This window comes from Phocoena phocoena, chromosome 6, assembly GCF_963924675.1.
Source record: "Phocoena phocoena chromosome 6, mPhoPho1.1, whole genome shotgun sequence".
Lineage (NCBI taxonomy): Eukaryota > Metazoa > Chordata > Mammalia > Artiodactyla > Phocoenidae > Phocoena > Phocoena phocoena.
Window position 1 is genome coordinate 110,558,624 of NC_089224.1, and position 25,823 is coordinate 110,584,446.

Here is a 25,823-nt window from a genome sequence, read left to right on the forward strand (position 1 = left end):
AACATTTCACAGATATCTTTTCCAGCTGCCTGCCTTGTCTGTTCATTTTTTAGCACTGCGTTTTGATGAGCAGAAGTTTTCAGTTTTGATGAAGTTTAACTTACAAATTTATGGTTTTTACTTTTGTGTCCTTTATAAAAAAATCTGTCTGTCCTTGGTGGCAAAGGTACTCCCTTATGTTTTATAGTTTTAACACTTATTTTTGGATCTGTGATCCGTGTTGTATTAATTTGTATATGGTGTAGGATGGGGTCGGGTTCATTTTAATAAATTGGGTTGTCTGATTGTTCTGCACCGTTTGTGATAAGACTTTTCTTTCCCTATTGAGTTGCTTTGACACCTTTGCCAACAATCAGTTGATCGTATAAGTGTGGGTCTATTTCTGGACCCTGTTTGTTGATCTGTTTATTCATCCTTATGCCAATAGCACGCTGTAGCTTTATAGTAAGTTCTAAATTCAGTGGTGTAAGTTCTCCAGCTTTGTTCATGTTTAAGATTATTTGAGGGCTTCCCTGGTGGCGCAGTGGTTGAGAGTCCGCCTGCCGATGCAGGGGACACGGGTTCGTGTCCCGGTCCGGGAAGATCCCACATGCCGCGGAGTGGCTGGGCCCGTGAGCCATGGCCACTGAGCCTGCACGTCGGAGCCTGGGCTCCGCAATGGGAGAGGCCACAACAATGAGAGGCCTGCGTATCGCAAAAAAAAAAAAAAAAAAAAGATTATTTGACTATTCTAAGTCCTTTTCATTCTCATGTAAATTTAGAATCAACCGGTCAGTATTTTAAAAGCCTGCAGGCATTGTGATTAAGATTGTGTTGAATTTATTTCTGGATAAATGAAATCTTAATTTTGAATCTCTTGTCCAGTAACTTGGTGAAACTTTCTCTATTAGGGCTTTCATGTCTGTCAACAGTGTTTTATAGTTTTCAGTATAGAGGTCTTGAACATCTTTGTTATGTTCATTCCTGAGTATTTTATGTTTCTTGACGCTATCGTAAATGGTAATGGTTTTAAAAAAAAAGAAAAGTTTTGTTTTTAGTGTTTGATGCTATTATATAGACATACATAGAGTTGATCTTTGTGTGTGGACCTTGTACCAGACAGTTTGCTGAATGCATTCATTAGTTTTACTAGCTCTTGTTGATTTCTTAGAATTTTCTGCATAAACCATCATGTTGCCTATAAATAGGGACAGATTAAATGCCTTTTCTTTTTCTTGCCTTGTTGTAGTGTAGTACTTCCAGTACAACGCTGTATTCAAGTTCTGTATTCCTGATCTTAGGGAGAAAGTGTTTAGTGTTTCACCATTAAATATGATGATAGTTGTAAGGTTCTTGGAGATGTTCTTTATCAGATTGTGGAGATTCCTTTCTATTTCTAGTTTGCTGATTTTTTTGATACATTTATTTATTTATGGCTGCGCAGGCTTTCTCTAGTGGCGGCGAGTGGGGGCTACTCTTTATCGTGGTGGGCGGGCTTCTCATTGTGGTGGCTTCTCTTGTTGCAGAGCATGGACTCTAGGATCGTGGGCTTCAGTAGTTGTGGCACGCGGGCTCAGTAGTTGTGGCTTGCGGGCTGTAGAGCACAGGCTCAGTCGTGGCACACGGGCTTAGTTGCCCCGTGGCACGTGGGATCTCAGTTCCCCAACCAGGGATCAGACCTGCGTCCCCTGTATTGGAAGGTGGATTCTTAACCACTGGACTACCGGGGAAGTCCCCCTGATTTATTTTTTTAATGCTAACCAACCTTGCATCCCTAGAATAAATTCCACCTACGTCTAGATTCAATTTACTGATATTTTCTTAGGATTCTTGGTGCCTGTGTTCATGGCGGATATTGGTCTGTAATTTTCTTTTAATATCGCCCTTGGGTTTTGGTATCAGGTTTTGCTGGGCTCATAAGATGTGTTGGAAAATGTTCCTTCCTTCTCTACTTTCTGAAAGAGTTTCTGTTAGATTGGTATTAGTTTTTTCATAAATGCTTGATAAAATTCGCCAGTGAGACTGATTGGCCCTGGAATTTTCTTTCTAACGACATTTGTGATAATAAATTTAACTTCTTTGATTAGTTATAGGGCTGCTCAGATTTCCGATGTTTCTGTGTCAGTATTTCATAAGTTGTGATTTTCAAGGGATTTGTTCCTTTCTTTTGAGTTGAACTTGGTAGTGTAAAGTTGTTGATAATATTCCTTTTTTGTTTTTTCTGATGTCTGTAGGGTCTGTAGTGACACAGGTATCACCCTTTTTCATTCCTGATAATTACCTAATTTGTATTTTTTCTCTTTTTCTTGTTCACTTCTGCCAAAGGCTTAGTAGTTTAATCTTTGCAAAGAGACGGCTTTTGGCTTTAGTTTTCTCCATTGTTTGATTGTTTTCTAGTTCACCAATCGTTTTAATTGGAGCTTTCTAGAGTTCTCATTTAATTCCATTGTAGTCAAGAGACCATATTCTTTATGACTTCAGTTCTTTCCAACTTATTAAGACTTGTTTTATGACCAAGATATATGGCCTATCTTGGTGAATATTCCAAGTGCATTGGAAAAGAATGTGTGTTCTGTAAGTTGGATATCACATTCTGTAAATATCAGTGTAGTCAAGGTGGTTGGTAGTGTTGTTCAGATCTTATATACTTACATTTCTGTCTAGTTCTACCAGTTACTGAAAGTGAGGTGTTAAACTCTCTACTATAATTGTGGATTTATCTATTTCTCCCTTTAATTCTGTCAGTTTTGCTTCATTTATTTTGAAGCTGTTATGCACATTTATCATTTTTATTATGATTCTGACGTGTTGTCCCTTTATATCATTTTCAAATATCCTTTTTTATCTCTCGTAACACGTCTCGTCTTGGAGTCTGTTTTGTCCTATGTTAGTAGTATCATTGCTCTGACTTAAATTATTTATTGTTGTCATGGTGTATATTTTCCATCCATTCCCTTTAACCCACTTGTGTTTGTATATAAAGTGATGCTCTGGGAAACAGCATGTAATTGCACTTGCTTTATCATCAAATCTAACTCGCCTTTTGATTGGATTGGGCTTTTTGTCGTCGTCTCCTTTTTTTAACGATATAATTCACTTGACAGATTATCATATTACGTAAAATTTACCCTTATAAAGTCTAAAATTAAGATATTTTTCGTATATTAACAGGTCTGTGCAGTCATCCTCCCTGTCTGATTCCAGAGCATTTCTGTCTCCCACGGAAGACACCCATATACCCATCAGCAGAGTCACTCCCAGTTACCACCTGCCCTCCACGCACACCCTTCGGCAAACGCCCATCTACCTTCTGTCTCTGTGGATCTACTTTCTGTCTCTGTGGATTTGCTTGTTCTAGACGTTTCATATCCATGGAATCACACAGTAGAATACGTGGCTTTTCACACCTGGCTCTGTCACTTAGCATGATGTTTTCAAGGATCATCGTGTTGCAGCGTGTGTCTGAACTCCTGTAACATCTTTTTTTAGTGGCCAAGTACTCTTCCATTGTATGGCTCTACCGCATTTTGTGTACCCACTCATAAGTTGATGGTGACTTTCTGCCACCTGAGCCACTTGGGTAGGGGAGGGCCCTGGGGCAAAACGGCCACCCACGAAGCTCACTGTTCAGGTGTCTGTATTGCTAGGGTAGCCTCCTGGCTGGTTTCTGCCTGCTTTTGCCCACTCTCCTCACCTCCTAATACACTTGCAGAGTATTTTGTCTAGATTTAAGAGCTGTTGTCTTAAGTCTAACCAGGGGGTGTTAGTCTAACCAGGCTACTTTGCTGTTACCAGAGCCAGCACTGTCCTTCATTTTTTTTTTTTTTAAATAAATTATTTATTTACTTATTTTTGGCTGCATCGGGTCTTCGTTACTGCGCGCGGGCTTTCTCTAGTTGCATCGAGCGGGGGCTGCTCTTTGTTGCGGTGCGCGGGCTTCTCACTGCAGTGGCTTCTCTTGTTGCGGAGCACGGGCTCCGGGCGCGCAGGCTTCAGTAGTTGTGGCTCGCGGGCTCTAGAGCACAGGCTCAGTAGTTATGGCGCACGGGCTTAGTTGCTCTGTGGCCTGTGGGATCTTCCCGGACCAGGGCTCGAAACCGTGTCCCCTGCCTTGGCAGGCAGATTCCCGACCACCGCGCCACCAGGGAAGCCCTGTCTTGCATTTTTATCCGCAGTGTTTGTTCTGGTGGTGGCAGCTGGGTGGTGTGCCTTACCCAGCTGGGTTGGTGCAGTTCCTGACTGGAGGAAGCTCCCCAGTGGCGACCTCAGCACTGCTGAGACTCGCATTTTGTCTCACTTTCCCTGGCCGTGCTCCTGTTGCAGGCCTCCATGAAGAAGTGGACTACTCGGAGAAGTTGAAGTTCAGCGATGATGATGAGGAGGAGGAAGTTGTGAAGGACGGCAGGCCAAAGCGGTAAGTGTCCCCGTGCTGCTGATCGCTCCGCTCCCAAGGAGCGTGACCTTAGCGGGATGTAAATGCACCCGTGCTCGTGGTGCTGCCGTGTGCCTGTCACCATGCCAAGTGCATTTCCTGGTTACCCCAGCAACCTCACAAGGGCAAATACTCTTTCCATTTGCAGATGAGAGGGCCATAGCTTTTGAGGACAGCTGTTCAGAGATGGAGCCAGGATTTGCACCCAGGCGTGCCTGGCTGGCTGAGTCCTAGTGATTTAACCACTGTGCCAGTATTTTCCCAAGGGTGTCTTATAGACTGCTTGTTCCATAGATTGCTTTGGGTGTAGTGCCCCAGGAAGCTTCTCCGGCCAAGCAAATTTGGGAAACTTTGTTTTCCACTTAACTGTTTATTAATAAATAGTTCCAAGGTTGTCCAGAGCCTAGAGTGTGCATACTGCCGTGTGCTGGGAATCTGGGGGGAGGCGGGTATGCCATATTTCCTAAACTTATTTGACCACTTTAATCTCTTCTATCTTTTTTTTTTTTTTTTGGATCATTCCATTGGACTGATTTTTACTCGCAACACCTTTTGGAAAATACTTCATTGTAATCTAGTCCCTCTAGTTTTTAGCATGATACCAGTAGTATTGGCTAGTACTTTTAAAAGAGCACCTATGGTTGCTTTAATTTGCTCCCCCCCGCCCCAGTACTGGCAAGAATGCTTCTTTTTGCGTGAAATTGCCTGTTTCCTTTGTATATTTATCTGTTAGACTTACTCTGCTTTCCGTTAAAATGTGATTACTGTTTTATATTGCTTAGATATTAGTGCTTTAATATTTTTCCCTTTGTCTCTTTTATTGTCAGTAATTGAATGTTTATGTAGTTGGGTCTGCAAGTCTTTGTTATTTCATCTTTCGCTTCAAAGCTCCTCTTGCGCAGGGAGCTGGTAATGATCTGCCACTCTCTCAGATGATACACAAACAATTAACGAATTGAGGCTTCTGTAATTTATTTTAATGTTGCTTGATTTCAACGGAAATAAATATCTGTGGGTCAGTTTTTGGAACACTAAGCTCAGAAGGAGGCGTGATCAAGAATTTAAATCAATGGCAAGCAAAGTTTTGCAGATGTATTGGAGCAGCAGGCCACTCTCTTCTTGTCTCTTGGAGTTGATGTGAATTGAATGTTCATCTGAAAGAGTTAGACCTGGGTTTTGGACCCAGTTCACCACTGGCTGCGACCAAGGACACATCAAATTGAGTCCACCAGCCACGACCTCAGTGTGTTCCCTGAGCTGGTTGAGACTCCTACTACAAGCTCCCCAGTCTTCTTTGACATTTTATTTCCCATCCACGATGGGTTCCCGAAACTTTCCTGTTCCATCCCTTCCTGTTCATTGTCTCTGGGGGCCACTGGGACCCACATCCTTTCTTTGCTGTACCATCGAGAGGCTGGCCAGCTCATGTCCTTCCTTCCATCTCACCCTCACACTGTTCCTTAGTTGTCTTCTGCAGACTTGATCTCTCCTGGTGGCTCAGGAGGCTTCGTGTGGGCGCCTGCCTCTGACTGCAGTCCGGAGCCGCTAGCAGTTGTTGCCCAGTCTGTGGTGTCCCGATCCTCACCCGCCCCACCTCCCTTCCATCTCCCTTTCACCTCCCGTGCGTGCGTGCGTGCGTGCTTGTGTGTGTGTGTGTGTGTGTGTGTGTGCGTGTGCGTGTGTGTGCGTGCGTGCGCACCTGTGCAGACATGTACATTAGCCAGGTCTGACTCCCTGCCTTCCTCTGCACTCCTGCTGGGTTTAGTGGGCACCACTAAAGAAGAGGTGCTGAGTAGATGCACATGTGTGTTTTGCCCCAGGGCCTTTGTTTACACTGGGGCATGTGAAGGTGAGCACTGCACAAGCCTCCCTTCGGTTCGAGCCTTCCCGTAGCCTCCGCTGGGCATCTCTCTCCTCCTTTTCCACGCTGTGTGTGCTTTGCTTTGTTCCTCCTGCTCTTTATCATGAATCAGCCAGTGAGCCTTCTTTTGCTGTTGCGAGGAGCATTTATTAAGCAACTCCTTTATGCAAAGCACGGGGCGGGAGCTGTGGCGTAAAGGGAAGGGCCTTCAGTGGGAGTCCTAGGCTCAAATCTCTTAGCTCTTCCTTGTGAAAACAGCTCCCCAACCTGTCGGAGACTCAATTACCAACTCTTTAACATGGGGGAAGTAGAGACTTTTTTTTTTTGGAGTAAATAAAGTAATAGGTGTGAGGCATCCTGCCAGGAGCTGTGTGTGTAAGGCTGACTTGGTAAACATTGGTGCTGATTTTGGTGCTCTGGGCATATCCTCTCACCTATAGAGGGGGTGCGGGGTAGGTCTGCTCTCATGAAGGAAATTGGTATGTAGACAGCCAACTGACCAGTGAGGCCAGACCATGCTTGGGCCGACTGGGAGAACTAACGCTCTGTGTGGTTTGTCCCAGGAACAGTTGGGACCCCAGGAGGCAGCGGCAATTGTCAGTGAGCTCTGCAGACAGTGCTGACGCCAAGCGCACCCAAGAGGAAGGAAAGGACTGGGGCGAAACAGGAGGCAGAACCCGTGTCGTCCGGAAGGTGCCAGAACCTCAGCCGCCTTCTAGGAAGCTTCACAGCTGGGTGTCAGGCCCTGACTACCAGGTACCGTGGGCACTGCAGGGGTTCTGTGCCTGTGATTAGCTGGGACACACACACACACGTGCGCGCGCACACACACACACAAATACACACGAGCCCTTTCAAGTTCGTTTGACCGGAGATACACAGACACACACACACACACACACACACACACGCCCTTTCAAGTTCATTTGACTGGAGATACACACACACACGCCCTTTCAAGTTCATTTGACCGGAGATACACACACACACACACACACACACACACACACACACACACACACACACATGCGCCCTTTCAAGTTCATTTGACCGGAGGTCCAAGGCAAAGACTCCAGCAGGTCATCTAGTTGGCTATCCTGTGTGTTTATGTCTCACTGAGTTCAGTGGTCAGGCTTCTGAAAAAGCCTAGGTGGACATTCTTTTTTTTTTTTTTTTTTTTTTGTGATTTAAAATTTTGAAAACAGTCACAAACTTACAGAAAAGTTGGTGTAATACAAAGAACATTTTTTCTGAACCATTTGAAGAGTAAGTCGCCAGCCTGATCAGCCCGTCACCACAGAACACTTTGGTATCTATTTCCTACCAAAAAATGACATTCACTCTAGGTAACCAGTCAAATCCAGGAAATTAGCATTGATACATCACTGCCATCTAATCCTCAGACTCCATCCCACTTTTACCCATTGTCCCATTCATGTTCTTCATACAGAAGGATCCAGTTCAGAGTCACACGCTGCCTCAGGTATCCTGCTCTTGAGTTCCCTTCAGTCTGAAGCAGCTTTTCAGCCTTTGCTAAAATGACATTGATACCTGGGAAGATGACAAGCCAGCTGTTTTGTGGAATGCACTTCAAATCGGGTTTGTCTGGTGCTTCCTCATGATTGGGTTCAAGGTTTCCATTTTTTTGGCTAGAATCTCTCAAAACTGTCACTGACTCTTCTCATTGCATCCTACTGGGTGACCGTGATTCCACTCTGCCCGCTCTGACAACCTTCACTTTGATCTCTTGATTAAGGTGGTGGCTACCAAGTTTCACACCATGGAACTTTCACACACTCTTCCAGATTTGTAATTGATAGCAATTTTGTGGGGAATTACTCTGAGACTACGAATATCCTGTTTCTCATCAAATTTTTAATTAATTAATATCAGTGGGTTATAGTCTGTTGCTCTCATTGTTTCTTTTGATGTTCAGATTGTCTTTGATTTGGGAGCTTCTTCAAGCTGGCAGCTGTGTGCTTTTTACATCTCCATTCTTTTTTTGAGGAATTCCTTGCTTTCTGATAGAACAAGTTTTTTTTTTAAGCTCCTTTTGTCCTTATGCTACCTTGGCCCTGGAGTCAGCCTTTAATGATATTTAGAAACTAATATGTGGGCATCAGGAGTACTACTGCTGTTAGAGTGCCACAGCTCCTGGACCTTCTCCGTGGACAGAGTCAGGAAGTGTAGGCATGTGACACACACACGAATCACAAGGATATCTCAAGTTCCACAGAGGTCATTCTAGCTGTTTGCCATTGTCCCTAGTATTTGTACCTGTTTGGTCAGGCTCCCTGTTTCTGCCCCCACCCTCTCTCCCTTGCACAGTGCCCTCCTCAGCCACTCAGATGTCAGTGCACCCCGCCTCCACGTGGCCCTGAATTTCCCTGCTGGGCCATCTCTTCTAGGGGTTTCTTCTTCACCCTGCTTGGTTGGGCCCCAGCTCCCACACCAGCCGCATCTCCATGTGCACACTCTCGTCACCTGCCCTGAGCTCTCTGACTCCCGGGCACCAGGTGCCTGCCTTGTTCTGCCGCCTCGTGTGACTTTCGGACTAAATTGAGCGGGAAGGGCAGAGCTGGGGATGGGAAGGCGTTAATTTAAATACGCTTTGGCAAAATTGCCGTTTTCGATGCACTTTGCTATTTAAAGGGCTCCTGTTCCGCATCTCGGTATAAAGTAACAGTGCTCGGTACAGGGGACACAAGTGAAGATAGACACAATATGACTCTTGTAAATTACCTTGCAGTTAATCCAGATTTCATTCACATACTGGGGTTGCTCAGTGTTCAAAAGAAGGTTTCACTTTTATCTGCTTATAACAACACTGAATTATCTGAATAGAGTCAACAAAGATAAAATCTCTATAACTTTTATGGATCCAAATTTCTGAAAAGATTTTCACACTTTAAATATTTTGCAGAACATTTAGTTTATAAAATGATAGCTCATCTTCGGGCAGCTCTGAAAGGCACATCTGTAGTCTTGACGATGTGCCTCACGACTATAGCCTTTGATTCTGCTGTTTCATTTCTGGGAAATTCTGAGGGAATAATAGTCAGGGATAGGCCTTAAGGATCATCTGCAAGGATGTATTGAACACCAGGGGATAAGGTAGGTCACGGGATAGATAAGCCGTGGGGTGAGACAGGGCACAGCCTTTATGGAGCACGGACAGATGGCAGTGGTCAAGGGCAAAGGAGAAGAGTGCACACTTTGGTAAAAAGTACCTTTGTGCTTCTAAATTAGAAGTTTATAATCTTGTGATTGTAGCAATTGTCTCTGGATTATGAGAAGTTACTTTTTAGGAGAAAACTCCTTGGCTACAGTCACTGTGTGACATATTGCTTTTATGGAGGTGTAATTAACATACACAAAAAGGCATAGATCTTGTTTTTTTATGTTTGATTACTTTTTGACAATTACATACATCTGTGTAACTACCACTCAAAACAGGAAGTTGTATATTTTTTTTGCTAGTCATACCTCATTGGAATTCCAGTGGCTGGGGTCCCGTGAAACACGCCCGCCATCTGTTATTGCATGTTCTGCCTGCAGCTTCACTTCCTGCCAGTCAGTGAGAAATCTTCCCAGTGTTGGTAGTTTTTCACGCTGCATTGGTGGCACCCTGGTTGTTTGTCTAGTAACTGACAATGAGCGAGAGATTCAAAAGTGGATGAAATATCCAAAAGAGATGTTTTTAGAGATGCTTATTTATTTTTATATGTAAAGAATCACTTTGAAACCTTATGTCTGAGTGTGAATTTCAATTTCTTGTGGCTCTTCATATCCAGAGGTGTATGTATTGCCGTGGGAGAAGCAGTAGAGCAGTTTTGTGGCTAAGAAATGATGAGTGTGTGCTTTCCTGCTCTTGGTATTTAGCTGTGGGGGCCCTAATCTTTTTTTTTTTTTCTTGGTACACGGGACTCTCACTGTTGTGGCCTCTCCCGTTGCGGAGCACAGGCTCCGGACGCGCAGGTTTAGTGGCCATGGCTCACGGGCCCAGCCGCTCCGCGGCATGTGGGATCCTCCTGGACCGGGTCACAAACCCGTTTCCCCTGCATCGGCAGGCGGACTCTCAACCGCTGCGGCGCCAGGGAAGCCCGAGGCCCTAATCTTGTGTGCTCGGTCGTGGTGGTGAGAGCGTCCGTTTTCTCAGTGTTTCCTGCGTGTCTGTCACGGCGTTGAGTGCTTTGCAAACGACTCGATGTACCTTACAATCCCGAGGGCTTCCTTTATTATCATTCAAAACGAGAAACTAAGGTGTAGAATGTTGGCGCTCACCCAAGCCTCATTCCAAATATAGTAAAGGGTAGAGCAGGATTGAAACCCAGGTCCGCCTGCCGCGGGGCTGCGCTGCCTCCCTAAGGTGCGTGAGGGTCCTGGGAAGGAGAGCCCATCCCATCCTGGGGGCGCCTGTGCCCGGGTTGTGATGTGCATTTCATCTGGACCGTCTCCTCTCGGCAGAAGTCCTCCGTGGGCAGTGTGTTCCGGCAGCAGTCTGTCGAGGACAAAGAGGACAAGCCACCCCCGAGGCAGAAGTTCGTCCAGTCGGAGATGTCCGAGGCCGTGGAGCGGGCCCGAAAGCGCCGGGAAGAGGAGGAGCGCCGGGCCCGGGAGGAGAGGTTGGCTGCCTGTGCCGCCAAACTCAAGCAGCTGGATCAGAAGTGCAGGCGGGCTCAGAAGGCAGGCGGGGCCCAGGAGCCGGCGGGGAAGGAGGCGCCCCGCTCTCCAGGTGCCCCACAGGAGAATGGCCCAGCTGTCCGCAGAGGTGAGCTGTAGGGCCCCGTCCCATGACCTGGAAACCCTACGCTGTGTCGCTGGTTGGTTGTCTGCGTCTCCCTGGCTTTTTAGCACCACCGTGGCTCACAGCTGATGTGTGGGAGTCCCGGTTGTTAAGAGTCTCGGCCTGGGCCAGGTGCCTGGGTTCACATCCCATTTCTACCGCTTAAACCAGCTATCCAGGCGCCTCACCTCTCTGGCGTGCATTCCCGAGTCTGTGAAGTGGGTTGATGAGAGCTTGTACCTCCCCGCATGCTGAGGGGCCACGGGGGAGCGTGTGCACGAAGCACTTGGCGATTTCTAGATGCAGAAAGCACTCACATACTCACGGCAACACCGCCGGTTTTGTCATTGCCGGTGTTACCACCCGGCTCAACTGAAGACGCGGGTGCTGGAGGACTTCAGTAGGAGCACGGGATCTCTCTCGGGACATTGAAAGAAGCCTGCCTACTTGTTAGCATACATTTTCCCTGACAATTATTCTAAAAGGAGTGGGTCACGTGGCTGCGCAAGAGACGTTGAATAGCGTTAGGTGGTGGAGGGTGTCTCTTGCTGCAGTTTTAAAGAATGGGATCAGCTGTGTTTTTTGTGACTTTCTTGAATCAACTAAAACCAACTCTCAAGTAGAGAGGGGCCTGATGTTAGTTTCAGTCGCTGAGAGCTTCTCCGAGGGAGGTCTTATTGGTGATATGATGGCCATCAGAGCCCTTCTGGACGAGGAACTCAGAGAAATCGACCCTTGTCTTCCTGTAAATAAATGTCCTGTCACTGAAGTCTGAGTGAAGCCTGGGCCCAGTGTCAGGGACTCACTGAGCGGGGGCAGTGGAGAGTTCAGGAAGTAGATGGCGGGGAGCGAGCTTGGGCCTGGGTGTGGGGTGTGCCCCGAGCCCCTCTGCACCTGCCCTGCCTGTCAGTGTTCCTCTGGGACGCTGGGTCCCCAAGGCTTTGCACTGGCTTTTGTTTGCCTCCTGCGGTAGATTTAAGAGCACAAAATGTCAATTATATCTCAATAAAGCTGGACCAAAAAAAGAATGCAAAGCTGGGATGGGGCGAGAAAGAAGGGAATTTCAGGGAGAATAGTGATATGGGAGGCTGTGGTAAGTATTTACTTCTTGTCAGGCGCTATTTTAAGTGCATTACGTGGATCGTCTCAGGGAATTAATTCTCCAGAGGCCCGGTGGGGTAGGTGCAGTTGTTGCCCTCATTGAACAGATGAGGACACGGGCCAGCGGGGCTGCCTGGCCGGCCGGCTCACACAGCCTTGGCTGGAGGGTGGATGTGGGGCTCTTGTTGAGCCCCGATTGCTCTGATTTACTGGGGTCTGTTTTAACAGAGCCCCTCCCACCCGGAACCACATCCTAGCTCTCCTGCTGACTATGTGACCTCAGGCGGTTCCTCTGATCTCTCGACCCTTAGTTTTCTCCTCTCTGGAGCGATGAGGATGTGGGGGAGTCCATGAGCTTGTGCGTGGGGAGCATTTATAGCACAGTGCCGGGGTTTGAGGACTGCCAACAAGAAAAAGCGTCTGCCCTAGACATCGCTCGGCTGAGCTTTGGTGAGCTCACCCGGCCATTTCCCTGCTTATTTGCTCCGTAGGCTCCCCCGAGTTCTCTGCCCAGGAAGCCCCCAGCACGTTTTCGGAAGAAGCCCCTACAGCTCCTCCAGCTGTGGCTCAGAGCGGTGGCAGTGACGAGCGGGCCAGGGAGCCTGGGTCCCCCGCGCAGGAATTCAGCAAGTACCAGAAGTCGCTTCCGCCCAGGTTCCAGCGCCAGCAGCAGCAGGTAAACAGGAGTCGCTCAGTAGGTGTCGTGAACAGACCTGTCCGTGGAGTGGCTGTCCCCTCTCCTTTCCCCACGCCCCCTTCCAGTAGAACAGACAATAGAAACCCACCCTCGTATCCGCCAGTCAGCAGCAGGGGTGCGGGGAGTGAGGGCCTCGGGCGTCAGCCCCGCCTTCAGTTCCTCCAGGTAATTTACCCTGTGGATGAAAACCCCTGGTGGCAGTTTATGGACCCTGTTGTCTAACGCCGGTAAGGACTGGTTAGTGGTGTCTGAGTGGTTTTCATCCAGAGTTGCACACGGTGGCCACTCCCTACACTGACAGCGGCCGCACCCTGGGTGCCTCTCAAGGAGTAAGGAAGGCCTGCGAGCTGCTTGGAGAGCCTCCGAGAGAGGCGTGTTAGCGTTCTGTTAAGAATGTAGGTTTGTAGGTTTTGAATCAAGACAGCTTTGGGTTCTGGTCCTGCTGGTGCCGCTTACTCAGCTGTGTGTGGCTTTGGGCAGGTCAGTGTAAAGCGGAAGGAATGAGTCCCTGCCTCTCGGCATGGCGGTGAGGGTTCTATGATGCCTGCAAACTGGTTTACCGGTGTGATCAATATCACTCTTTGCTCTGAGGAAGATCATATGGGTAATGGTTGTAATTCCAGCAGTCTCTTACAGGCCTGGTGATATTGCTGAGCCGGAACCACTCACCGGCAGTTGTTTGTCTTACAGGCATAATCAGTGACGCTTATTACTGATGAACAATGCGTTCTGGTGGGAAACAGATCACGCGTGGACGTTACTTAGTTCAGCAGCTAGGTGTGCGGTAAATTATTGTTAATAATCGAAAAAGTTTCAGAGCGTGGGTGCCCTGGAGACACAGATCAAAGTCTCCGCCTTTCCCCAGAATCTCTTTTAGTTGCCTTTAAAACGTTCACCCCCAGACCCTACTTTCCTTGGGCTCCTGGGAAGCATTCCAGAAGCTCACCGTGTCCTGTGCTCTAGGCAGTAAGTTACATTCACTGTGCTCTTGTAGCATTGTGCTGTGAGCAGGCACCGTGCAGTTACTCCCGGGCTTGGCGAAGAATTACTGCTGACTGGAGAGATCTCTGGAGTAACTTGAGCCAGACACAGTAGTAACAGTTGCTCTAGGTAACTCTTCTGTGGGGCAGTGACAGGTAAATCCGTCCTTAAGGTTAGAAAGAAGTCTGACATGTCAGAGCAGCCTGAAGGAGTCTGGAAAGCAGACTGTCTGGTCAGCTTCCCTGGGGAGCTGGGGTCTAGACAGGAGGAGGAGCTGTGGGCAGAGACCAGCGGAGTTCTGCTTACTGAGTTCCGAGTGCTCCTAAAAAGTGCCCTGAGCCCTGGCGAGCCTTCCAGGGAATCCAGCCCAGGCTGGGATTGTGCCAGCCGGCTGGCAGGAAAGGGTGTGTCCTCCTTGTCTGACTCTGCACCTGCATGCTGCCAGAATCCTGGTTCGGGATGCAGTTGTGAGGGCAGCCCTGGTGTCACTGGTGCTGTGGAGCAGGGTCTGAGATGAATCCTCACTGGGTCCAGGTTCTTGATTTTTAATACTCTATTGATGCTTTACGTGTGTCCTTTTGCGCAGTGAATTTTCTTCCTACCAAGTCTGGTGGTAGAGGTGAGGATACTGCACTGAACTGGGCATGTAGTCTCTTGGTTTAGGGAGGGAAACAAGCAACAACAGTGACCCAGGAGAAGCGCCAGTGCTGTGGGAGCCAAGGACGGGGGACCTGGTCTGGCCTCAGGAACTGTGGCGGGTTGGCAGAGGCAGTGCTCTTTAAGCCAAAACCTGAAGGATGGGTAGGGGTGAGCGGGTTTGGGGCCGGAGGGAACAGAGGGCCCGGCGTGTTTCCAAGACCGGAAGCGGGCGGGCGGGCGGGCGGGCAGGCGTGTGGAGTGGAGGGCCGGGGCAGTCGTGGGAGGCGATGCTGGAGAGGCGGGTGGGGCAGGACCCGCAGGGCCCTGTAGGTCATGTGCAGCCCTGTCGGACTCGGGCTGTTAGAGGCAGAGCTGTGGAGGACCCTTGAAGGTTCCTGACGTCGTCCGGGCGTCGGAGTGAGGAGGGTGGATTGAAGGGGCAGAAGGAGGGGAGGTGGAGGAGTGTCGTCTGGTGGTGGTGCCGACAGGGAGATATGCCCTGGGAGCTGTGCCGGTCACATGTCGGCTCCAGGAGAGTGTTTAATCTAAATGAAAGCCCAGCCTGCAGAGGAGCCTAAGGGCCCAGTTGCGATGATGGCATGACTGTCCGTCAGTCCTGGGAGAGAGCCAGAGCCTGAATGCTGTAATGCCCCTGGGGCCTCCCCTCTGTGGGCTTCTGTTCTGCGTGGGTTGTCTCTGCCACCTGACGGAAAGCTGGAAGAGTGTGTGTGCGTGCACACGCACTGCCTCTCTGCCCCGCAGCACCTGCCCAACTGGGTGTCTCTCCCTGGTCAGGAGCAGCTGTACAGGATGCAGCCCTGGCAGCCGGTGTGCCCTCCGCCGCCCCACCCGCAGCGCACCTTCTACCCGCACCATCCTCAGATGCTGGGCTTCGACCCCAGGTGGATGATGATGCCTTCCTACATGGACCCACGAATCCCACCCACTCGGACCCCAGTGGATTTCTATCCCTCAGCCCTACATCCCTCGGGTAAGCACCGTGGTCCAGTGGGCCATCCCTGTGGAACTCAGGACAGTGTGGTGTTGAAGGGTATTGCCTTGGGAGGTAGACAGACCCACCTGGATTCCAGTCTGACCTCTTTGCAAGTCACATATCCAGTCTTGAGTTTTACTTCCCAAAATGAGGATACGGTAGGTAGTACCTCACACAAAGAATCGTCAGGAAGAGGCTTTAAGATTATGCATTGTAAATTGCTTTAATTAATTTTTATATCTCTGCCGTGTTGTTTTGTCCGTCTTTCCATTCTTTACTGTTCTTTGTGTTTTCGCTCTTATTTTCCTTGATTAGTCTTTCCCAAGGTTTGTCTAATGCCCTTTTTTAAAATTTATTTATTTATTTTTGGCTGCATAGTGTGTTCGTTGCTGCGTGCGGGCTTTCTCTAGTTGGCGGCGAGCAGGGGTACTCTTTGTTGTGGTGTGCAGGCTTCTCACTGCCGTGGCTTCTCTTGTTGTGGGCTCTAGGTGCGCAGGCTTCAAGTAGTTGTGGTTTGCGGGCTCTAGAGTGCAGGCTCAGTAGTTGTGGCACACGGGCTTCAGTAGTTGTGGTGTGTGGGCTCAGTAGTTGTAGCTCATGGGCTTAGTTGCTCCGTGGCATGTGGGATCTTCCCGGACCAGGGCTCGAACCCGTGTCCCCTGAATTGGCAGGCGGATTCTTAACCACTGTGCCACCAGGGAAGTCCTAATGCCGTTTTTTTTTTTTTTTTTTTTTAATAAACTGAATTTATTTTTTGCGGTACGCAGCCCTCTCACTGTTGTGGCCTCTCCTGTTGCGGAGCGCAGGCTCAGCGGCCATGGCTCACGGGCCCAGCCACTCCGCGGCATGTGGGATCTTCCCGGACCGGGACACAAACCCGCGTCCCCTGCATCGGCAGGAGGACTCTCAACTGCTGTGCCACCAGGGAAACCCCTAAAGCTACTTTTAAAAAGCATCTTTTGGATTTCTTAATTCCTGTATTTTATTTGGTTTTTATTTCATTAACTTCTGCTTTCTTTTCCCCCTCATTATTTCCATTGAAAGTATTTTGTTCTTTTTCTAACTGATTATGTTGATGAGCTCATTAGTTTCTGACTTTTCTCATGTATTTAAGTCTCACCTGAGCTATGAGCGTCTATGAGTTTTAAGATACATTTTTATTATCGTACAGTTCTAAATGTTAGTCTGATTTTATCTTTTTTTGAGTGATTTTTTATGGCATGTTGTAAAATTTCCAAATGTAAAGTTTTAATACCATCTTTATGGTGTTAATTTCTAATGTGGCTGCCTCGTGGTCGGATAACATGGTCTGTATGATATAGACCAGCGGTCACAAACTTTTTCTATTAATGCCAGATAATAAATATTTTAGGCTTTGAACTGCTACTCAGTTTTGCTGTTGTAGAGCAAAAGCAGCTGTAGACAATAGTGAGTGAATGGGTGCGTTTGCTTTCCAGTAGAACTTTATTTTTAAAAGAAGTGGCAGGTCGAATTTCACTCAAGGGCTTGAGAAGAATGTATTCTCCAATTGGACGTGGTCCATTACATTGTGCTTGCTAATTGTGCTGTACAAATGTCTGTATCATCACAATGTTTTATCCCCTTGATCCATTACTAAGAGGTGTGTGAACATTTCCCACCATGATGTGGATTTTGTCAAATCTTGTAAACCTGTCAGTTTTTGCTTTATCTGTCTGGAAGCTGTACTTCATCTGTTCCTTTTATCTTCTTATAGCACCTTTGTTATCATTAGTTGTGCTTTCTACTTTTAATGTCTACTCTACCTGGTAATCATTTTATTCCAGTTTTCTTTCGATTAGTATTTATGTGGTATCTTTCCCCCAGCTTTTTACCGTCAGGCCTCTCTGAGCCCTTTTCGGAGGAGAATATCTTTGTACATGTAAGATGTGTATGGTTTTACCCACTTTGAAGCTCTGTGACTTCAGTTCCCTTTAGATTTATTGGGATTATTATATTCAGATTTCCTACTCTCCTATTTTATGCTTTCTGTTTATCCCTCTTTTCTATGCTTTTTCTTTTAATGGTGATAAGTTTTCCTATTCTTTTTGTTTGTTTTCCTTCTACATTCTATTTCTACTGTGTGAATGGTTGCATTAAATTCTAACATGCACCCTTGACTTAGCAAAAGCTAATCAGTATCTTTACCCTGAACCTGAGCTCTAACTACCTCCTCATCAGTCTTGTTATTTTTGCCTGGAAGTTTAGTTCCACTTTTTTTTTATGCCCACCAAATCAGCTATTATTTGTTGTTTTATTTGACCTGTTCTTGTTCAGATTTGCCTGGATGTTTACTAGTTTCTTTGCTGCTTATCCTTCCCTCTGGGTTCCATTTATTTCTTCATGAAGTACATTCTGTCCAGGTCTTCAGGAAAGTTGTTTTGGCAGTAGGTAATGTTCGCCTGAGAAAGTCTTGATGTCACTCTTTTCTCTTGAATGATAGTGTAGCTGGGTATAGAACTCGAGGTTGGCAGTTACTTTCTTTTAGTACTGTGAAGATAGTATTCCTTGTTTTCTGGCTCATGTGTCTGATTCGTGTCTGGGTAATCTACTCTTTTCTTTCGGGCTGCTTTTAAGATCTTCTCTTTGTCTTTGGTCTCCTGTAGTTCCTTCTCAGTATGCTGTGTCTAGGTCTATATCTATATCTATCCTTAACCTTATTCTGCTTAGAACTCACAGTGCTCGAATCTGAGGATGTATGTCTTTCATCACTTCTGGAAAATTCTCTTCTAATTATCATGTCAAATGTTGCTTTTTCCTCATTCTTTATATCCTTTCTTCCTAGGTTGCCCACTTAGATTATTTTGTGCCTTCTCATTCTGCCTTCCAAGTCTCTTAAATATATAAGAGAGCTAACCTCTGTGGTGCCTTCTGGGAAAATCCTTCAACTATTTTCCAATTCTCTTTTCTCTCCAACTGTGTCTGATCTGCTCTTCTTTTTTTTTTTTACTGTCCAGTGAGTTTTTAATTTCAGTGACTCTGTATTTTTACTACCAGAATTTTTTCCTCAAATCTGTCATTTTTTCTTGTCTTATATTTTTCGTAAGTTTTTAATTCCTTCCTTTATGCTTGTAATCATTTAAAACATAATTTTCTAGTGCTTCACATTTTAATTTGTTACCTGAAGTTCTTGAGGATGGTATATAATCCCGTGGGCTTACGATGGACTCATAGTGGATTGTTTTCCACACAGTGTTCTGGTAATTTTGGATTGTGAGTTCATTTTCAGCAGAGCTTTATTTATCGTGGGGATCTAGTATAGCTTGGTTTGAGGGTATATCCCTCCAGTGTGGTTTTATGTTTTCTTCTGCCAGCCTAGAACTACCCTTTATTTTAACTCAGGAAGTTTCTGGAACATTCTAGGGGTATAAATCTGAACTTCACCCTCCTGCCCCCAGAACTGCATGAAAGCTGGCATGTGGCTATGAAACAGTCTTCACGGAGGACTGTTTTCCCTACCCTAGCCCAGGCCAAGACACAAATTCAGTCATCTCCCTGTACTAAAGAGCATATATTTTTCTGATGCACCTTTTAATTGAGGGCATAGCCCTTTGAGGGCGTTTGTTTAAGCAGCATCTCAGCTGCAGCTCTCTGCCTTGTGCGGAAAAGCCCCGTCTCCTGTCCTGGGGGGCATTTAGGAGCATGCCCGTAGGTTACTAAATCTGATGGATGTGTCCCTGGCTGCCCTCTAGGGAGCAGCAGCTTGTGGCTTTGGCCGTGGCTGTGGTTTCAGCTCCCTGGGGGTTTCCTGGTTTTGGGGGAACAGAGCTCTGTGAGTGAAATGTTTCATGTGTTTTGTCCAGCATTTTTGTGACAGGAGGTTTTTTCAGGTAATATGAGCTGCCATATTGTCAAAAATAGGTCCATGTACAGTGTGGAGCAGTTCCGCACACCTTGTAATCAGTGCTTAATAAATGGTGTGTGACTCTAGGATTCCAGAGAGGGTCCCCACCGTCACCTGACTCAGCCTAACTTTGTGCTGGAGTCATATGTTGATAGCATTGGGACAGAGCACTCCACAGCCAAAAGAAAGCAAAAGCCGTTGGTCTAACGCAGAACCATTTTCCTGGTCAGATTATCTCAAAAGATGGGCAGAAGAACACTGGGGGCCAATAATTAGCTTTGTGAAGTATTTGAAAAATCAGATCTTCTTTTCTCCACAGAATCTGGCCCAGTGAGAGACCTTTAATGTCGTCTGCAGCAGCCCAGCCCCCTTGTTTGGTAGACGTGGACAGAGGGGCCCGGGGAGGGCGGGGGTGCCATTTCCCTGACTGGTTTATATCTGGTAGGACCGAGACATCAGCATGTCCCAGTCTCCTCGGGCCAGCTAACAGTTTAGTGTCATTTGTGTATCCCCCACTGCCCTTCCATGTACAAAATGTGGAGTGTGACTGTCGAGCTTAGGGGTAGAAGTAAAAGGAGCTAAAGCCCCAATCCTTTTCTGAATCTTCTTGCAGGGAATTGGAAGCAGGTAGACGCTGGCTCCTTGTCACATGTAGGCTCCCTGGAGCGTAGCTCATCTTCCTTGTGTCTGTGCAGAAGACCTTCAGGCATCTTGCGTTGCTGACTGACTGGCCCCCCTAGTGTTCCGCTGACACCCATGAGCTCTCCCGTTTGATGGTTCCAGTTTCCATTTGCCTGTTTGTTTTTTTTGTTTGTTTTTTGCTGTACGTGGGCCTCTCACTGTGTTGTGGCCTCTCCCGTTGCGGAGCGCAGGCTCAGCGGCCATGGCTCACGGGCCCAGCCGCTCCGCGGCATGTGGGATCTTCCTGGACCAGGGCACGAACCCGTGTCCCCTGCATCGGCAGGCGGACTCTCAACCACTGCGCCACCAGGGAAGCCCATTTGCCAGTTTTTTATAGCCTTCAACACGGGGGCTCTTCATCCAGGAACTAGCATTGGACCTTACAGGTGTTTGAACAGGCCTTTCAGATAGCATGTGTGTGTACCTTCAGAGGTCCTGTGATCAGAAAGATGGGACCTCAGTGATGTTAAACAGGTGGGGTCCATGTGAGAGTTGGGGCAGCCTGTCTCCTTTGGGCCTGTGGTTGACCCATGGCTTGCTAAACGAGGTGACTGATTGGTTCTTTGCCTTCTTCAGGATTGATGAAACCCATGATGGCCCAGGATTCTCTCAGTGGAACTGGCTGTCGCTCTGAGGATCAGAGCTGTGTGCCCCCACTGCCAGAAAGGAAAGTGACCACCATCGATGCAGCCCCTGTGTGGAGCCCCGAGGGTTACATGGCGTTGCAGAGCAAGGGCTACTCGCTCCCCCACCCGAAATCCAGTGACACTTTGGCCATGGACATGCATGTCAGGTGAGGCGAAACTTGGTCCTGCTGACCTGCAACTAAAGGAGGGGTCTCCAGGTCCTCACTGAGATAGGGCTCTGGGAAGAGGCCCTGTCCCAGGTGATGGTGCCCCCTGGGGAAGGAGAGTGAGTTAAGGATGGCCGGATGCTTTTGTGTGAGAGGCACTGATGGCAACTGAGGGCCTGGGAGAAATCCTGGCGTCAGAGGCAAATCCCGTGGAACCTTGGGCAGGGCCGAGGGGTGGGGGCCTCACAGGGCATGTGGGGTTGAGTGCGTGTGTCGTGGCTCCTTCCTGTGAAAGTAAAGGCGAGCTGGCTGTGCTGGCCCAGCGCCCCAGCCTCTCCGCGGACGCCCCGGCTCCAGCTTGTGTGAACCAGAGGATCCCCAGCTGCTCGCTGAGTCCACCGGCCACTGACTTCTTCACTCTCTGGACTCCAGGGGCCGCCACCAGCCCATGGCCCAGCATCTCTGAGACCTGTTTAAAGATAGAGCGAATGTTGGTGCCTATGTTTTTTTCTTTTTCTTTTTTTTTTAAATTTTTTTCTTTTTAAAACTAAACTGTGTTCAGCATGGAACCCAGGAACCAGGCTCCAATCACATTGACTGATTTTTCTGGTTCCTTTTCAGGAATGAAAGCTCTTACTCTGCCTCACCTGGAAGGTCAGGGGGCGTAAGTGCCCGGCGCGATCTCCTTGAGGAGAGAGGGGAGGAGTACTTGAGTGCTTTTGACAAGAAGGCCCCAGCAGACTTTGACAGCTGTGTCTCTTCTCAAAGAATAGGCCAGGAGATTTTGTTTCCACCCCAAGAAAATGTTCAGGAAGCAGGCGCGCCTGGAAGTCACACCCCAAATCTCAGGTGTTCCACACTGGAGCCCGACTTTGCCCCGGCTGAGAAAAAACCAGAGTATAGCGATTGGGACGTGAGCCGCCAGCCGAAGGCCGCCGACCCAGACACCAGGGTCGAGAAAGAGGCGCCCCAGGAGGAGCTGTCCTTCAGTGTCTCCTCCTGGGAGAAGGAAGGGAGCCCCGGCAAACAGCCGGCCCTGGAGCCCGAGTGGACACCAGAAGCCCGGGGCGCCGGCAGCCAGCACCCGGAGCAGACCAGCAGGACCCGGAGGTCCGGCCCCATCAAGAAGCCCGTCCTGAAGGCCCTCAAGGTGGAAGACAAGGAGAAGGAGCTCGACAAGGTGAAGCCGGAGCTGGGAGAGGGGAGCGCCCGCCTGGCTCGGGAGACGGGGCCCGTTTGCGAGGCGGCCGAGGACCAGGCCCAAGAGAACGCCCCTGCGCTGGCCAGCGTGGCCCCGGCCGCCTCGGAGGACCGGGGCTCGGCCCGTGCTGCCTTGGGCCGCGAGGCCAGCCGGCCGGAGGAGGACGGCCAGCCTGATGGGGCCCGGGCGGCCAGCCACACCCCCCCTACCAGGAGGAATAACTGGATCTTCATTGATGAGGAGCAGGCCTTTGGGGGCCGGGGGCAGGCCCGGGGCCGTGGCCGCGGGTTCCGAGAGTTCACTTTCCGCGGGCGGCCCGCGGGCGGCGGCCTCTGTGGCGGGGGCGTCCTTGGGGCGCGGGGCCTCTACGGCGGCAGCCAGAGGAGCGGCCGCGGCCGGGGACCGCGAGAGTTCGGGCTGGCAGACGACTTCCCCCGGGCCAAGCCCCGGCGGAGGATCGCCAGTGAGACCCACAGCGAGGGCTCTGAGTACGAGGAGCTTCCCAAGCGGCGACGGCAGCGGGGCGCCGAGACCGGGGACGAGAGCGCGCTCCCGGAGAGGGAGGAGGCCGCTGGGAGGAAGGGTGACTTCAGGGAGTCCTGGAGGTCCGGCAGGATGTGCCCCGAGGACCACGGCGGGCCGGAGGCCAAGAACCGAGGCCCGCGGGCCTTCGGGCGCGCCCTCCCCCCGCGGCTGAGCAACTGCGCGTATGGCCGGAGAACCTTCGCGGCCAAGGAGGCGGCCCCCTGGCCGAGCCGGGGTCTGGGCGCCTCCTGGCAGGAGTCCGGCCCCCCCGACACGTGCGGGGCCCGGCGGCCCTCAGACAGAGACTACATCCCGGACGCCTACAGACACCCCGACGCCTTGGGCACCCGGGGCTTCGAGGATGGCCGTGTGGAGGACAAGAGGGCCTTCTTCCAAGATGACCACGGGGCAGATTCCGAAAATGCCGAGAACCGGCCCTTCAGGAGAAGACGGCCCCCGCGCCAGGACAAGCCCCCCCGCTTCCGGCGCCTTCGGCAGGAGCGGGAGGCCCTGGGCCTGTGGGGGCCGGAGGATGAGCAGCCCCTGCCGGCGGGCCAGTGGCCGGGCCGGCCCAGACCCTGTCCCGGGGACAGGAGCGGCACCACGGGCCGCAGGTCCCCCGAGCTCGCCTACCAGAACTCCTCGGACCATGCCAACGAGGAGTGGGAGACGGCCTCCGAGAGCAGCGACTTCAGCGAGAGGCGGGAGAGGCGGGACGGGCCCGGGCCCGAGCCCGACCCCCAGGCCGACGGCCTGCCCGGGGCGAGCACGGGCGAGAAGAAGGAGCTGGCCAAGCGGAGCTTCTCCGGCCAGAGACCCCTCGCTGACAGACAGAGCCGGAAGCTGGAGCCGGGAGGGTTCGGGGAGAAGCCTGTTAGGCCAGGTGGCGGTGAGACTTCTCCCCGTTATGAGAGCCATCAGAGTGGGACGCCTTTGAAAGCCAAAAGGTAAACCGGAAACAGAGTCCCGGGTTCTTTTTTGTTGCTGTCGTTCTGTTAGCCGGTTGTCCCAGCGGTACTTCATGCATGCGTGTCCCGCCGTGTGTCAGGGCCCCGACTCCTTCCCCCTCGTTGTGCTCCAGGAGGGCGCCTGCCCACCGAGGCCATTGTCCGTGAGCGTCTCCATCACTGGCTCTTGCACTGCTGTCTGCTTCTCTTGTGGCGTGCTGCTGTTGCTGTGGCTTCAGAACTAAGCCTAGAGCCCCTGCCCCACCGGTCCCCCTGTGGTTGTGGTGCCCATCCCAGTCCCTGTCTCACGAGTTCAGTCCCCGTGTGTCTCCTCGGAGTCCAGCCGAGGGGCCACCGCCACAGAGGGGCGCTCCCTGTTCACGGCGCCTCGTGAGTACCGGTCAGTCCACCAGACTCCTTGGCTCCAGGCTGCTGCCAGGCGGCGTCCTCCAGGAACACGTGGGGCAGTGCTGGCCTCCTGGCCCCCGCAGGGATCGCTCTTCCCTGAGTGGCTTTGCTTCTCGACAGTGAAGAGAAGCAGCGCAGCTTTGGGGATTGCCACCTCGGCCTGGTGAGAGCCAGGCGGTAAGCAAAGGGAGTGAGCTGCCCGAGGCCTGGTGAGCACGTCTCGTTTAGAATTAGAGGCTTTGGTGGGCGGTGATGATCGGTGCTCGGTGTCGGCTCAGTGCCCGAGCCTGGCCCGGAATCAGGGCAAGGGCAGACGCTGTGCAGCCTGCATTCCTCATGGTGCACAGGCCACGCCCCAGCGTGCTGAGGAAGACTGCTTCCCACCTCCCAGCCTCCTTAGAATTCAGGGCACCGAAGCCTGGCCTGTAATTAATCTATACCCCCAAAGAAGGAAGCACAGAAGAATGCGGGTTCTTTGAGGTGTCCATCTAGACTAGCTTTCTCGGCCCCAGATGCCAAGACCTGGCTTTGCTTCTGATTTCTACCCCAGTAGCTGGGCTGGCGGTAGGGCAAGGCCGGGGCTCCTCTCTGGTCAGTCTTAGGAGAGGAGCAGAAGGTTCTGCAGCCCCTTTCTAAGCATTCCCCCTTCTCCCTCTCCTTTCTGTAGCCCTACTGGGTTTGGCACACAGCGGGAAAGGACAGAAGTATCAGCCCTGGGAAGGGGCTGGGGAGAGAGCAGTTTTCCCGTGGGCTCTGGGCTCCCGTAGCAGTGGTGCTGGGGCAGCCTCCACACGGACTTGCAGAGTGCGCTGCCGCCAGCAAGCGGCTTCTGCTGCGCGGAGGGGACGCTGAGAGGCAGTGACAAAGATCAGGCGCTGTGCTGTGTGCGTGCCGTGCGTGCCTGTGCGGTTTCTCCTTCTCTCTCCTTCCCCAGCCTCTGGTCACTTCTGAGCTAACGAGATCCTCCTTCCTTTGTAGGTCCCCGGATGACACCTTGCCTGGAGGTCTTGGCTGCAGCAGTGGGAGCGGCCACTACACGCTGGAGCGGGCAGCCCATGCCACCTCTGACATCCCTGAGGCCTCCTGTGAGAAGGCAGACAAGGAGGCCCAGCTGGCTGCCCAGAGGGCAGGCGAGCAGGGAGAGACCATGAAACCGTTTGACCTGAACTATGGAAGTGAGTGTCACCTCACATCTTCAGGGGAAGAAGAATCCGGGCCAAATGGGGAGCCGTGGCCACCTTTGTGGGTTGCTGGGTTTGCCCTTTCACTGAATATCTTAGCTTCTGGGCACGTACTGGGTTAAGAGCAAAACAGAAAGGATTCCTGCCTTCATGTCGCTCACAACCTTGCTGAACCCCCATAACAGCCCTGCAGTGCCCCAGTTTTAAAGATGGGGAAGCTGAGGCCCAGAGAAGTTGAGTGGTTTGTGCAAGGTCACACAGCTGGTTAGGAGCGGAGCCGGGACTTAAGTATGTCTGTCTCCGAAGACTGTTTTTTTAACCGTAGCCTCTTTGATTTGAGGTAACACTGTGTTAGAGGGGCCATGAGAAGGGTGTAGAAATCATAGCTGGGTTTCCTAGACCCTGGTGAATATGCTGAGGCCCAAGCCAGCTAAGAGCCTGGCCTCTGAGCTGAGCCGGTCCTTAGATATCAGGTGTCTGTAGGGTTGGGTTATTCTTGGCTCCCAGTAAATGGAACCACTCACTGTCTTTTCTTGTGAATCTTGGTTCAGATGCCGGCGTTGAAAACTGCGGATCCAGCCCCGGAGAGGAGGGTGAGGTGGGCTCTGTGGTGGGGGAAGGCTTCATCGAAGTCCTGACCAAGAAGCAGCGCCGTGTGCTGGAGGAAGAGAGGAGAAGGAAGGAGCCAGCCGTGCAGGTTGGGGCGCGAGGCGTGGGCGGGGCCGGGGCGGACGGGGCTTCTGAATCAGGCCCAA

The 25,823-nt window shown here is 50.5% G+C and overlaps 1 protein-coding gene across 4 annotated transcripts in view; it reads left to right on the plus strand.

Moving 5' to 3' along the window:
* PRRC2B (proline rich coiled-coil 2B) overlaps positions 1 to 25,823 on the plus strand; it is a 56,523-nt gene that overhangs the window by 15,259 nt on the left and 15,441 nt on the right. For 3 of the 4 annotated variants that reach the window (XM_065878636.1, XM_065878637.1, XM_065878638.1), the window contains exons 9-17: positions 4,303 to 4,393; positions 6,836 to 7,028; positions 10,740 to 11,043; positions 12,651 to 12,853; positions 15,272 to 15,467; positions 20,590 to 20,806; positions 21,428 to 23,479; positions 24,866 to 25,062; positions 25,620 to 25,765. In XM_065878636.1, the coding sequence (XP_065734708.1) occupies positions 4,303 to 4,393; positions 6,836 to 7,028; positions 10,740 to 11,043; positions 12,651 to 12,853; positions 15,272 to 15,467; positions 20,590 to 20,806; positions 21,428 to 23,479; positions 24,866 to 25,062; positions 25,620 to 25,765 (3,599 nt within the window). The remainder of the gene's footprint in view (positions 1 to 4,302; positions 4,394 to 6,835; positions 7,029 to 10,739; positions 11,044 to 12,650; positions 12,854 to 15,271; positions 15,468 to 20,589; positions 20,807 to 21,427; positions 23,480 to 24,865; positions 25,063 to 25,619; positions 25,766 to 25,823) is intronic. The other variant, XM_065878639.1, reaches the window with a different exon arrangement.